The sequence below is a fragment of the Lepidochelys kempii genome, chromosome 14, assembly GCF_965140265.1.
Source record: "Lepidochelys kempii isolate rLepKem1 chromosome 14, rLepKem1.hap2, whole genome shotgun sequence".
Lineage (NCBI taxonomy): Eukaryota > Metazoa > Chordata > Testudines > Cheloniidae > Lepidochelys > Lepidochelys kempii.
The window spans coordinates 1,167,185-1,180,841 of NC_133269.1; the positions used below are offsets into that span (position 1 = coordinate 1,167,185).

General features: G+C 46.4%; 2 protein-coding genes across 12 annotated transcripts in view; one reads left to right on the plus strand and one right to left on the minus strand.

Annotated features, from left to right (window-relative positions):
* PGS1 (phosphatidylglycerophosphate synthase 1) overlaps positions 1-13,657 on the plus strand; it is a 94,712-nt gene that overhangs the window by 18,533 nt on the left and 62,522 nt on the right. For 6 of the 11 annotated variants that reach the window (XM_073310975.1, XM_073310978.1, XM_073310976.1 and 3 more), the window contains exons 8-9: positions 5,056-5,204; positions 8,672-8,814. The exons of 1 other annotated variant lie outside the window; for it this stretch is intronic. In XM_073310975.1, coding sequence (XP_073167076.1) covers positions 5,056-5,204; positions 8,672-8,791 — 269 coding nt within the window. In that variant the 3' untranslated portion in view covers positions 8,792-8,814. Of the gene's footprint in view, positions 1-5,055; positions 5,205-8,671; positions 12,837-13,657 lie in introns of those variants that run through there. 4 more of the 11 variants (XM_073310973.1, XM_073310971.1, XM_073310980.1 and 1 more) reach the window with 4 other exon arrangements.
* DNAH17 (dynein axonemal heavy chain 17) overlaps positions 11,476-13,657 on the minus strand; it is a 103,648-nt gene continuing 101,466 nt past the window's right edge. The window contains exon 81 of the mRNA XM_073310983.1: positions 11,476-12,216. Within this exon, the coding sequence (XP_073167084.1) occupies positions 11,969-12,216 (248 nt within the window). The 3' untranslated portion in view covers positions 11,476-11,968. The remainder of the gene's footprint in view (positions 12,217-13,657) is intronic.

Here is a 13,657-nt window from a genome sequence, read left to right on the forward strand (position 1 = left end):
AGTCTCCTGCCAGAGCAATGAGACCCACACTTACCTGCTCTCCAAGTAGTTATACATATGTAGTTGTAAATTTTGTGATTCATGAATAGTTTTCATAGTTGAGTGTTGGTAGGAAGTCTGTTTAATTGTTGTGTGCTTTCGTACGTAGGACTGCTGTGTGTGGAGTTGAGCTCACCACTTTGCAAACAGCTTTTCTGTCTCTCTAGGTTGTTATACAGCTCTATCCCATAGCATCTGACCTTCTCACAAATATTCATGACTTATCCTTGAAGCATCCCTGTGCTGTAGGAAAACATTATACCCGTCTTGCACATGGGAAATATAGCCCCAGAGAGATTAAGCCACGGTCACACAGGAAATCTTTGATATCCCTGCTATTCAAGTCCTTGGTTTCACTGAGCTCTGCTGATGGCCGTCAACCCCAATGCACAGCACCCGCTGCTATTCCAGTTCTCCTCAAGTAAAGCTGGCAGTTTTGCCAGGTCATGTGGTGGGACACCCTCCCCTCGAGACAACTACAGGGTCACTGCATGCAAGATCTCATCTGGTGTTAATGTTTATTTCCAGAGTCAGCTTTGCACTCTGCTGAGGGGCCTGCTAATCATCTGCAGCATAAATCCAATTAGAACAGAGGAACGGTGCAGCTAGTCCCTTGAGCCAGTGTTTTTGGAGAATGTCTGCCTGTCTGAAGACACTGGCTGTTAATGATTGCGGGAATGGCACTATCTACCCTGGTTCCTGCAGGGCTGCTGGGAAGAGGGTTCAGAGGTGGTGGAAGAGGAAGCTGCTGACTAAGGCCTTCCCTTGACTAACAAATGTGTGTTTTTCCACATCTGTGCTATCAGTGGTGGGAGCATTAGTGAAGACAGCTGCAGACCTTTTTACCAGCATGTCCTCTAACCTGTGTATGCAATACCTATGCCACAGCTTACATTGCTTGTAATACCTGTACGGGAGAATGCTTACAGATGGGCCTAGAGCAGATGCATCCGTTCGGAAGAACCTGAGCCTGCTTGCCTGGGAAGTGGTGGGTGTTTTGGTTTCCAGGAATTACATGCTCAGGTGTCTATAGAATACTCATGCTGCTGGACAATGTAAGTCTGCAAGTGGGATTCCCCAGGGCAGACATAGAGTGAGCTAGGAAGGAGTGCATTGCTTTTCCAATGTTCCTGGGGAGCAGTTCTTTACCACATGGGATTTGTCTTTTTAGAGAAAAGCCAAAGCCTTTCCATGCACCTTAGAGGTCGATTTGTTATGTTATCATATGTGCAGGAGCAAAGGAGTCTTACTGAGCTTCAGCAGGACCAGTGCTGGGGAGGATGTAAACCTGAAGAAATGTGGTGTGTCAGCCATTTAGATCTTGTTTTCCCTTCTGAGTGCTAGAGGGCCCGTCTGCAGTCCCCATTTCTGGTATAGTTTGCCCTTTGGCTGACGTGTGATTCACCTGACTTGTTCTTCTGTGACCCCCGGCAGCAGAATGATGCTCAGGACTGCAAATGGGCTGAAAGGCGGGAAGAAGGAGGGGACCTCGAGACAGAGTTTGAAATAATCAAGCACAGAGTTTGGGTCTTGGAACAGGGTGTGGGATCAACCCCAATTCTCTCTGCTTCTCAGCAGCAGCTGTGCATCTTGCTTCCTTTGTCAGCCTTCAGAGGAAGGCACCCTTTAATCTCTCATAGGACCTGGCTCTTCTATGCTACCGTGTTTTGGCCATGCAAGCCCTGGTTAAACACTTGGTGTCCATACAGACAATGCTGCACAAGCTTTCCCACTGCTGTTGTGGTTGAACTTGTCCTGAGTAAGGCTAAGTGCACTTACATCTTGCACAGTTGCAGCGCCAGTGTGCATGGAAAATGTCAGTTTTGTACCTAAGGAGATTTTGAGCATTGGCCTGCTAAACCCAGGGTTGTGAGTTCAATCCTTGAGGGGGCCATTTAGGGATCTGGGGCAAAAATTGGGGATTGGTCCTGCTTTGAGCAGGGGGTTGGACTAGATGATCTCCTGAGGTCCCTTCCAACCCTGATATTCTATTCTATGATTCCATGGCCCGTGTCTGAGAGCAAACACACAGTGGTGGCAGTTCCTGACCTGGTGAGATGAGGAGCTGTTGTCTCCTGCTCCAGTGTCAGGAGATCGGGTGCCAGGTAGGTGTCCTTTGGGACCCAGATGAAGATGCTTTATTGCCACTGAATGAGGATTGGGAAACTCTGCCTTTCCCCTCCTGGAAAAGTGAGTCATTGTGTGAGCAAACTCCTCCTGGCACAGTCACAAAGCCAAGGCCACAACAAGGGCTGCAGGGTTCCCTCCCTTGGCTACATGAGAGAGGGAGGTGACTATATTCTCCCCTTAGTCACTACCCCAGCTTGGCAGGTGGGTTCCTGACATCACTTTCTTGCCCCAACCCCAGCTCTAGATCCGTTATCTGCTGTTATCAGACTAGCCCTATCTGGGAATCTGCTCTAGTAAATCAAAAATGATTGTGGGAAGCGCTGAATCTCTGCATAGTTCATGTGTTTCTTTGTGGATTTCAGGGGCTCCCTGTGTGGACAGTGTCCAGAAATTCCTACTGGGCCCAGTGGGTGTGGTAGGCATGGGGAGAAGCCTCTCATTGGGCTGTGGTATGGGCAGCTGCCATTCTTGAACTGGAAGGTGTAACTGAAAGTGGCATGGGGGAGGCTGCTGGCTTTGTGGTGCTGTGGGGGTGGGGAGTATGTTACAGGAACAGGCGGTGAATCGGCAGCCTCTTACTCAAGGCATTCTTGGAAGTGCTCTTGGTCTGAATTAGGAAACCTGCGTCTATTCAGGGACTAGGTGGTTTTTAAGCTATAGCTTCTCTGCTGTGTTCTTTGTGTGACTTGTGGGCTGGGAAAATGCATCTGTTGTTAGGGACACGCCCAGGACTTGCTTGCTCTCCACTAAGCGGGCACATGCAACTCCCTTAATTCAGCTTCTGTCCAGCAAGTGGCCTTTCAGGCTTCCTTCAGCCATAGCTTACTAGCACCTCTGGGTGTTCTTCCGCCCTCCATCTTACAAATGCTGTGATGTGCCTGAGACTCTCTCGGGGCACTTCAGCTACCAGTCCTGGGCTTGTGAACTGCTTTCCTGGTTGCATGACACCAGACCCTAATTCCATTTATATCTGGCAGGGGGTGGGTTTCCCTGGGGCTTTAGGGTGTGTTTCTCTTGTGACTAGAGTTGGAAGAATGAAGAGGAGCTCTTCAGTATCTTTGTTTGGGAGCTGGGAGTCCCAGGAAATTGGATTGTGCTGTGCTATAAATAGGAGCAGTTTGAATTTACCCTCTGGTGGTGATCAAGGGAACGAGTGGGTATGATCATTTGTATCTGCCCTATTGGTAACAATCTTGTTGGAATTCACTAGACAGAGCCAGCCAATGCCATTGTTCAGAGTCTTCATGATGCCATCTCTTGCAGACTCTGCCCTCAGGACTGGGTAATGTAACTTACCAGCTCTCAGTCCAAGAGGTTTTTAGAGGTAACCTCCGAGGGGGGGGGGGGGAATTGAGCTTGTGCCCCGCTATGGTATGGTTTTTTCCTTGCTGGGTGGAGAAGGTCTGAAAGCCATTATAAGCTGCAGAGAAAAGGCAAGGCTTTCTGCACACGCGCACCGATTCCATTCAAAGTTTGTGGAGAACTCAAATGAAAAAGTTACAGAACTTCCCAACCACAACACCCAGGGAAAAGTCTGAGAGGTAAAAGTGTTCTTGCTAAAGATGAGGGTATTCTTTGCCAGGGTGCCTGCTGGTTACTTAAAGAAACACAAAGACTTAGAGAAATTGGAGGAATGTTGTTCAAACCCTTTCATAACATCTGACACCAGTGAGCTGGTTACCATAGTGCACGATAAAAGAAAAGGAGTACTTGTGGCACCTTAGAGACTAACCAATTTATTTGAGCATGAGCTTTCGTGAGCTACAGCTCACTTCATCGGATGCATGTCACACGAAAGCTCATGCTCAAATAAATTGGTTAGTCTCTAAGGTGCCACAAGTACTCCTGTTCTTTTTGCGAATACAGACTAACACGGCTGCTACTCTGAAACCTGTAATAGTGCACGATGTTACCTTTAGATAGTAGTGCACTGAGCCAGTTTCCCTTGCACTCACAAGCTATCTGCAATTGAGAGATGTGATAAGGGAGCTGCTCACTCCCACCTGTAGTAAGGAGAAACTGAGATGTAAAAATAACACAGGGGTGAGGTCCAGAATGGCACTTAGTCCTGTTGCTGCCAGTGGAGTGGGCCTGTGGCTCCACGCAGGGAGGAACAGCCCATAGCGCAGAATATCACAGCATTCGTGCAATGCTGCATAGTCCTCTGTTTCAAGAGGGCAGATCTGTTAGAAGGTGGGAGGGGCAGCATTAAGGATAACTGTTTAGTTGATGGACAGACTTGGGGGTTGCATGTTGCTGTGCAGATGTGGTCTCTCTAGGGGAGCATTGAAATAGCCATGTTTCCAGAATATTTGTCGGTGTTGTGGGGGGGAAATGGAAACTGAGTCAGGATTGCTGTGCAGATCTCCAGGGCCCAGGGGATCAAGAACTCTCTTTCCAGTCACTGAGGAGAATGCTGCAGACACATTTCTCCAAGGTATTTCCTGTGTGGCCTTTCTTTACTGGATACTAGCCATTTGGGGTTATGTTTGGAGTCTTCACTGTTAGAGCTGCTGTGTACAGTTCATTAGGCTTTAAAAATGTCAGTGGTTACCCTTGGGAGTGTCACTGATGAGCTCCACCCCAGGGTGCCAAAGCCACTTTGTCCCTCAGAGCACACAAAGTCACAAGTGTAGAGAGCCAGAGCCAGGTGTAGCAGAGGGCTCTACAGGGCTGTGCCGGGCTCCACAAGGCATGCTAAGCTGTTTATAAGGAAGCATCTCTGTTTCCTGAGAGCTTGCTTTGTGTCATTACCACTTGCCATTCCTGTAAATCTAACAAAGCATTTCAAAATAAATGAAAAACATTAAATAAGAGCAAGTGTTGGAGGCTACCATGGTCACTTCTTTTGTCTGCCATATTTCCTTTCCTACTCTTTTCCTGCAGGCCTCTGGCTGTACCTGGCAGGAAGCAGTCTGCCCTGCCTGACTCTGATTGGCTCTCCTAATTTTGGGTACAGGTCGGTTCATCGGGACCTGGAAGCTCAGGTTGCAATAGTGACAGAAAATCGTGACCTGCAGCAGCAGCTCCATCAGGTTGGTGGCAAATGTGAGGAGTTTTCATAGGGTGGCGGAGTGTTGGTGAGGTGATTGCGTTAAAATCTTTAACTACTATAATTTCAAACCTTCTCTAGCATAGGAGAACTTGAGGAACTGTCAGTTAAGTGTCTATTGGTGAGCTGTTAGCTACAAGTGCCCAGTTCTGGGAATTAGAGGCCATAATGAGAGTGGACAGCTGAATTGGGCCCTGGAGGCTAACCAAACATAGATGAGCCATTCAGAGTAAAGCTCCTTATTCTCATATATATATATACGCTGCACATTCATGCCTTTCCTCCATGGTTTGGGCATCTGAGCTTGCAGAAATGGAATTCAGGTTCCCTGAGTTGCTGACCTTTCACCTGTAAAGTGCTTTGGATCTTAATTGCTTTTATCAATCTACTTGCAACCAAAAGTGTGTCTAATCCCATGTAAATATTTATATAAACCCCACCCTGGCTGCCTTCTGATGACTTCCTTTTTCACAGGATTTGGGGGTGGGAGAAGGGAAGGGGATCTGCACTCAGCATCTCCTTAACAGTAAGAGAATTTCTGTCCTCCTCCCAGGAAGAAGTGTGGTCCTGTTTTTAATCCTGACCATATGCTCTTTTTCAGTGGTTTAAAGATCAGTGTTCCAGCTTAGCGTATAGTCTCCCCTTGTCATAGTGGCTGTAAAGGGGTGGGCAGCTTGGGTTGTTTGGTATCTTCTTGTCTTCTCTATTAAATTGTTTTCTCCAACTGTCCTGCTTTTCAATCTAGTCCTGAAATTGGCATCACCCTGAATAATTCCTGTGATACCAAAGTGTTCAGCAGTGAAGCAAATTGGATCAGTGCATATGTTTCATTTGAAGCTTTGCAAAACTCATACTGGATAAAACTCAGGCCTGGCATAAGAAGGTTCAGCCTCCATAAAAATTGATGGGAATTGCATCTCTTACCCCAGAGCTGAATTTGGCCCACTGAGTCAGCCTCATATCTAATCCAGCAGGGTTCTCTGTGTCTTACTGGAAGAGTCACATGAATGTTTCACTTTATTTGGCCTCTATTTGTTTTTATCTGTAATGAGAAAAATCCATGGAAATATTTTTGTAATGAAGGGATTGTGTAAAGCTGTGAGTGATGACTGCAGTGACCCAACAAAGCATTTTAGCTAAGTGCATATGGCTGAATATCCCCACTATACTAGAAATGACCTGGAATTTGACCACCTGTTTCACTGCTGTTTGTGATCTTTGTGTGGAGACCGTACTGTGCCGAGATGAAATCTAACAGAGCCTTTAAGGAATCAGTGTCTCACTTCCTCCTTCCATTGTACTGGTTGGTTGGAATAAGTGTTGTAGACATTGTGCTGTTTTGTGAACTATATGCAAAGCTCTCAATGAAGACTTCATTTCCAGATCTATGAACAATTGAGGGGTTTGGTCCTTCCAGTATTGTGAACCCCAGCATTAAAAAAACATGAGAACCTAAACTGTATTTAAAATATCTTTGCCTTCTCTTCTTTGAGCCTTTAAGGTTCATGTTTTCATGCTTTTCTTCACAACCAAGAGGGTAGAAACTTTATTTTTGTTAAACTAAAGCTGAGATTTTGCCAATTCCAAGCTTTAAGAGAAACAAATATTGTGATCTGGCCCATACTGTTCTTAATTTGTGAAACTCCTGTCCAGTGTGAATCATTTCTCTATCATCTGCCCTGGTGTGATGTGGGGAGGCCCAGTTAATTGCATTATGGGAGATAAATCATGTGTCTCACATACGGTAACTAAGATCTTGTAGTCCTGTCTGTACGTAGGGCTAACAGAAAAAGCACAATCCCTGGGGCTGCATAGTACTATATTACAGATTTTGATGCGGTGTCTGAGTCCCTTCTCTTCCCTACAAGTGGCTGTGCTGGTCCTGACCTGCCTTTTTTACTCTCCTGCAGCATGGGATCGCTCCCGGTTCTGACACCCCTGCAATGGGGGAAAAGCAGCAGGCTTCGTTCTGTTTTTATTTGGAACCTTTGTCACTTTTAGTTTGTTTCCTTTGCTGCTGATTGTCAAATAACAAATTAGACAAATATTCTCCTGTTAGTACAGGGGCTGGTGATGAAAATGCCTGAAAAATGTACACTCCTCAAATGACTGACCTTTGGGTACCAGTAGGATGGGGGCTGCTGTGGAACTCAGTACAACTACCCAGTCCTTTCATTACCGCAGTCCTATAAATTGTATGGTTTGACATGCTTCCAGTGCAGATTACTCTAGTCTGAAGGAAATTGGGGATACATTTTAATAACCACTCAACACCTGTATTGTAATCAGGGCTTTGGAGCTGTGCTCTGGCTCCACTCCAGCTCCAGGCAAAAATTCTGGCTGCTGCAGTGAGTGAACCAAAGTAAATAATATTTTGTTACAAGTTTTGAGTCTCAGTACAAATAACTGAACTGAAACTAGACTATTGGTATTAAGTGATTGGCACCTTGCCTCTAACGGAGGGTTTTTAGTGGGATTTGCAACACTCTTCGTTTCTAAAAACAGGCTCATTACTGCCGGAATCTTTTACGTTCAGCCCTTTGTGTTTATTTCCCATAATTTGTGGTTCCTTTCCTGATGTGTCAAAATTCAGAGTGCTTATGGGCTCCATCACAGGGAAAGATTTCTGTAATCTGTGGAGTAGAAATTGAGGTATTTTGCTACATCTGACAAACGTCCTGGTTCTTGTTTGCAAGTAGAGTAAAACCAGAAACCTTGCTAGTTTTGCAGAAAGAGCCACTTCTGCCTTTGATCAAACCACTGCTTTTCATGTGCTATGTGAAATGTCTATTGTAACAGAGATGGTTCACTTCCTCTTCCAGTCGTATTGTTTATACTTTAAAGGCACTTACGCATTTCTGGTAATTTAATTGAAATCATGACTGCATATTCATTTGAAAACACAACACTGAAGCTGTGTCTAGGATGAGTTCTGCAAACCAGTCTCTTGAGATTAACGTCAGGTTTCCTTTTCAGGCAATTACAGCTAGGGGTTTGACTTGTGTTATTCCTATAACTGTAGTTTAGTTAAGTAATTAGGAATAGCTGTACGGCTTGATCCCACAAAGCCACCCACCTTGGGCCCTTTGTTGAGTTCAAATGTTCGGGTTCTGAGAACGTTTCTCCAGAATAAGATGTGAATGTGGCTCTTCAGAATGCAGCTGTCAAGCCTCAGAATGCTGCTGCAATAGGCACACCTCAGGGACAGGTGCCGTGTGACATTCCCCGTGCTTACAGCTCAGTGGCTGGGCTACTTGTCTACAATGTACATCACATGGAGGAGCAGGCTGGGTTCTTTGTCCCTGATGTGTGTTCAGACCTGTGAGAGAAGGGTGACATGCCCCTCTGGCCAGGCAAAAGCTGTGACTGTAGATGCACCAAATTTGGCTAGGGTGGTGGATGATGTGAGGGAGCGATGCTGAAACTGGCTTTCGGGATTTTGTCTTGTAGGAGCAGGAGCAGCTTTATCTCAAGTCAGGTGTCGTGTCATTGTCTACATTTGAACAGCCAACCCGCTACGTAAAGCTGTGGGTGAAGCTGGTAACGCCTCTGATTAAGAACTTCTTTTGAAAGGAGAAAGGATCCTCCTCTGGGTGAGTCTGAAGTTGTTTTGCTCCAGGAAGAACTAAAGCTGCAGGAAACAATACTGAGTTGATTGCACTTATTAATGCAGCCCTGTCCTTTATAAGGAGGAAGAATCAGCCCAATGCTTCCCTTGCATGGGGAAGGTTTTCAGTGCAGTGTGAAGCTCTTTCCTGAGGGCCTATATTCAATTTCCATTTGAGTGGGTTATGTCTCCAATGCATGTTGTAGTCTAGCAGTAACTAAGGTTCCTTTTCAGGAACGGGGAGGGAGGAGTCCAAGTTATCCCCATGCATTGATAAGACTTTCTCTTCTGAAATGCATCTCTTGCAGTGGGGACTCAGCCTAGGGTCAGGCCTAGATTTTACCCTGGCCAGCCAATGGGAGACATTGTGGGAAAATCAGCCGCTCTTTGATCTCCTGCCTGAGTTGGGATTAAAGTCAGCATAACCTCTGGCTTTTGCTTTGTAAGGTTGAGGTCTCCTCTAAAATGCCTTTATCACATGAATGTTGGCTGACACAAGGTCATTTGCTGTCTTTCCTCCTGTGGCATTGGACTCGCCCCAGTTAATCCCCTAGACTTGGTGAAAATGCCAACTCAGACTTTAACTTTCACCAATTTTCATTCCCAAGAGCCTTAGTGTTGGAGCATGTGCATGTGTTTTCTGGTCCTTTACCTTCACTCAACTCTCAGGTTCTGGTTGCTGTGGGTAAGTGCCTGCCACATCAGGGTAACTGGTTCTAAACTTCCTCTGTATCCAGGGATTAAAGAACCAGCACTACTAAGGCCTCATAAATGGCCAGGTCAGCCCTGGACCACAAGCAGCCTGGCAGTTGCCTATTGCCATAAGCATTCCTTCACAGCTCTCCTCTCTTGGCTAAAGTCAGTGTTGATACTTGAAATAGAAGATATTAAAGCGCTGGGGTTTTATCATTTTGTCTTCAGGCAGTTGAGCGCTGCTAGCAGATGTGAAATAGGAAACTACTCCATACGAAAGGGAGAGAGCAGTTGGGTTCTTCTGGGTGGTCAGCCCCTAACTGTCAGTGCTGAGCAGAGGTTCCCTGGCTGCCTGGCCAGGCTAGTAACAGTTGCAGTAGGGTTCTGGAGGCAATGGCAGTGGCATGAAGGCAAACCAAAATCCTATATGCTCCAAACAGCTACACCATGGGAGCTTGCTTCTGCTTCTGCCACAGTGGTTCCCTCAGGGGTAAAAGGGGAGTTAGCTTTTATAGTCCCTGCAGACAGTACCAGCAATTAGGGGCCTCCTATCCACTGGTGACTGGCCTGAGAATACAAACCGCTTGCCACTCCTAGTGCTTTGAAGAGCACCATTTGTCACCTTTCTTCTGTGTCATTTCTTACGAGTCTTGTCTAAAAACAACTCTGGCTGTATTTCAAAGGGAGGCTGTAGTGTGTGGTCTTGTCTGACACAACTTCACTTCTGGGAGCACAGGGACAGATAGCCATCACATCCTAGAAACAGAAGGACATGTGCTTCCTGACTGACTTCCCACCCAGCTAGCAAAATGGGTAGTAAACAGGGAGCATGGCCAGAGTGTATTCTTTATGCAGCCCTTTGGTGCAGGTGCTGGAAGGCTTAATAGCAGATGCTTAACAGTTGATCAGGGTGACCTGTGTGCACCTTTCCACTGTTGGGAAGTACAGGATAGCACGGAGGCTGTGTAGAGCAGTAGCTAAGGCACTGGACAGTGACCGTATCTGGGCTCTCTTCCTGTCTCTGTTTCTCCTTCCCCTTTTGTCTGGTCTATTTACTTTAGAAGCTCTTTGGGGAAGGGACTGGAACTACAGCTCATGGCCCAGTAGGGCCCTGCCCACAGGGGAGCACTCATGCAAAACAGAGACCTGAACAGGCACTGAGTTCTGAGGAATCCAGATGGCCACGCTTTAACGGGGCTGTGTAGTCACGGCACCAGTGCTGGGAGCACTGTAAAAAACACCCTCCACGAGAGGCGTAGCTCCCCGTGCTGGGGCACTGTCTACACTGCCACTTTACAGTGCTCAGGGGCATGTTTTTTTCACACCCCATGAGTGAGAAAGTTTCAGTGCTGTAAAGTGGCAGTGTAGACAAGGCCTTTACTTTGTCTTCCTTCTTTTCGGTGCTGGCATGTAGGGCGTGTCTACACTACCAAGTTTTGTTGATAAAACTTACGTTGACACAACAAAAATCGCCAAAGGGTGTTCACACTTGCTCCCTCTGTCGACAGATCATGTCCCACATGTGGGACACAATCATCATTGACAGGGTGAGCAATGCACTGTGGGTATGTATCCCACAGTGCAGTGTTGTGGGAAGGAAGAGCTGAGTGCTCCTGCAGCCAAGAGTAGCATCATGAGTAACTCTGTGAGCTCTCTGTGCTGAGGAATGGCAAAGCCGCACAGCAGTCTGCCTGCTGCTGTGTCCCTAGTGCAGGGTAGAACAGGAGCATTCTGATGATTTGCTCTCCGTTTGTTCCCCAAAGGAAGCAGCGCACAGATACTTCCCGGAGCTTTGAAAGGGGAGGGGCACATGCCTGCAGGGCAACAGAGCGATCAGGGCGGGCATTGTGGGATACTGGCAGAAGCCAGTTCGGTCGACAAAACAATCACCAGTGTCTACGCTGGCTCTTTGTCGACAATAAAGGGAGGGGGAAAAGACAAAAGTCTCTCATAGGGGTGGAAGTTTTTTGTGACAAAAGGCCAATTGTAGTGTGTATGCTCTTGCTGTTTTGTTGCCAAAAGGCAGATTTTGGGGACAAAACTTGCCAGTGTAGACAAGCCCTTAGTGCTTTATTGTAACCCCATACTGGCATGCTCTGATGTGTAGCGTGACACCAATCCACAGTTGGCCAGTTGTTTTATCCACCCAGGCACTAACAGCATCATCTCATGCTTTACTGTCTTTCCACTGCGTGCATCCGATGAAGTGGGCTGTAGCTCACGAAAGCTTATGCTCAAATAAATTGGTTAGTCTCTAAGGTGCCTTTTCTTTTTGCGAATACAGACTAACACGGCCACTACTCTGAAACCTGTCTTTTTATTGTCACTTTGTTAAAATACTTTGGGGCAGACAAAAAGTTGGGTGGTGTTTCTGACTAATGGGATTAGTGTTGAGCTGGGTACTACTTTGGCATGTGGAACAAGTGCTTTGTTTAGGCAGTAAAAGTTTAAGCCTGTAAGAGCAAAGCAACAGCAGCAAGAATCCACTTAGCTGACTTCTCCTTTGTCTTCAAATTGAAGGTCCAGACATAGGTGGGGCCTCGCATGCGTGTCTTGTAGACAGGGCACTCGTAGATGTTCTTGGTGTCCATACGGTCCACAGGGATGGCTCTGATGAAGATGACGGGCATTGAGGGCGTTAACTCCTTCAGCCGAGCATCTGTGATGACACCACTAGGAATGTCCCACCGAGCACCTGCAATGTTATGGCTCAGTCAGAAGGTGTTCTATTTGTTGTATCTGTGGGGTGGGGTGGGGGAAGAGTTGTCCTAGAAGCATGGTTAAGGGTCAGCTGGAGGACCAAAGGGCAGTATTGAAGTAGCCTGGGCTTAGTCCCCCCTGGCATGTAATTGGCATTTCAGAGTGACTAACAATATTACTAGGGATAAGATCTCTAACCACAATGGTCAAGTCTGTCCTTTCTCCCCCACTCTAGTGTCCGTGTTAGGGGGGACTGCACAGCTTGGGGAAGAATGATAAATACGGAAACTCTCCCATGTAGTCTGCTGGGCATGGACCTAAGCTTGACAGTACAGTGATCCTGCCACTGGCCTCATCCCTCTGTGTTTATTAGCTGTAAGGGACCTCAAACTAAAGCTGAGACATTCTCACCTAGACTTCCTGGGTCCAGTCATATATAAATAATGTAACTGTGACCCAAGTAACATCAACTGTCCTGCTCTGAGGTTCAAGTGTTGCTGTATTAATTTCCAAAATAAATAAATACTTACGGTCACTGTTTGTCTGTTAATGAGGGCTGCCCTCTGCTGGCATGTTTCTGACAATGATGCACAATAAAGGCAGCTGCTACCCAAACTGAACCTGGCTGCTCTGTTAATGGATGCTGTTTATTGCAATATAAATGAGCTGACTATAGTTCACACTATGCTCCTGCTGTGGTGGCAAGCATCAGTTATTCCTTGACTACTGCTCAGGGAAGACTAATTGCTACTTAGTACAGTAATGAGTGCATAAGCAGGTAACTATCTATCTGTAAAAAGAAGAGGAGGACTTTTGGCACCTTAGAGACTAACAAATTTATTTGAGCGTAAGCTTTTGTGAGCTACAGCTCACTTCATTAGATGCATACAGGGGGGAGATAGCTCACGAAAGCTTATGCTCAAATAAATGTGTTAGTCTCTAAGGTGCCACAAGTCCTCCTTTTCTTTTTGCGGATACAGACTAACACGGCTGCTACTCTGAAACCTGTTTACCTTAAAGTTTAGCCGGGACACACTGGGCATTAAGCTACAGGAAAAATCATGTCATTCTGCAGCACTGAGATAGCACATTGTCAGGTGAAGTAGAAGCTCTTGAGTAAAGATCATAGGTGGGGTGTAATTATTATCGCAGCAGAAAAGTACAGGGACAGCACAGTATAAACCCTGCTAGAAACTGCTTCATCAGACAAACTGCTGCCTCAAACCAAGCCAATTCAGGAGCGAGGGGGAAAGGCCTGGATCACTTACTGCAGGGCAGGACAGCAAAGGCTGAGATGTGAAGAAAATTAGTACATGGTAGCAGAGTGCTGGAGATTAACATTCAATGTTCAAAAGTGGTTCTGAGGAGCAAAAACTGTACAAATCCAGATTGCATAGCATTTGCTGGGCTAATTATTCAGGATTGAGCCTGGTCCT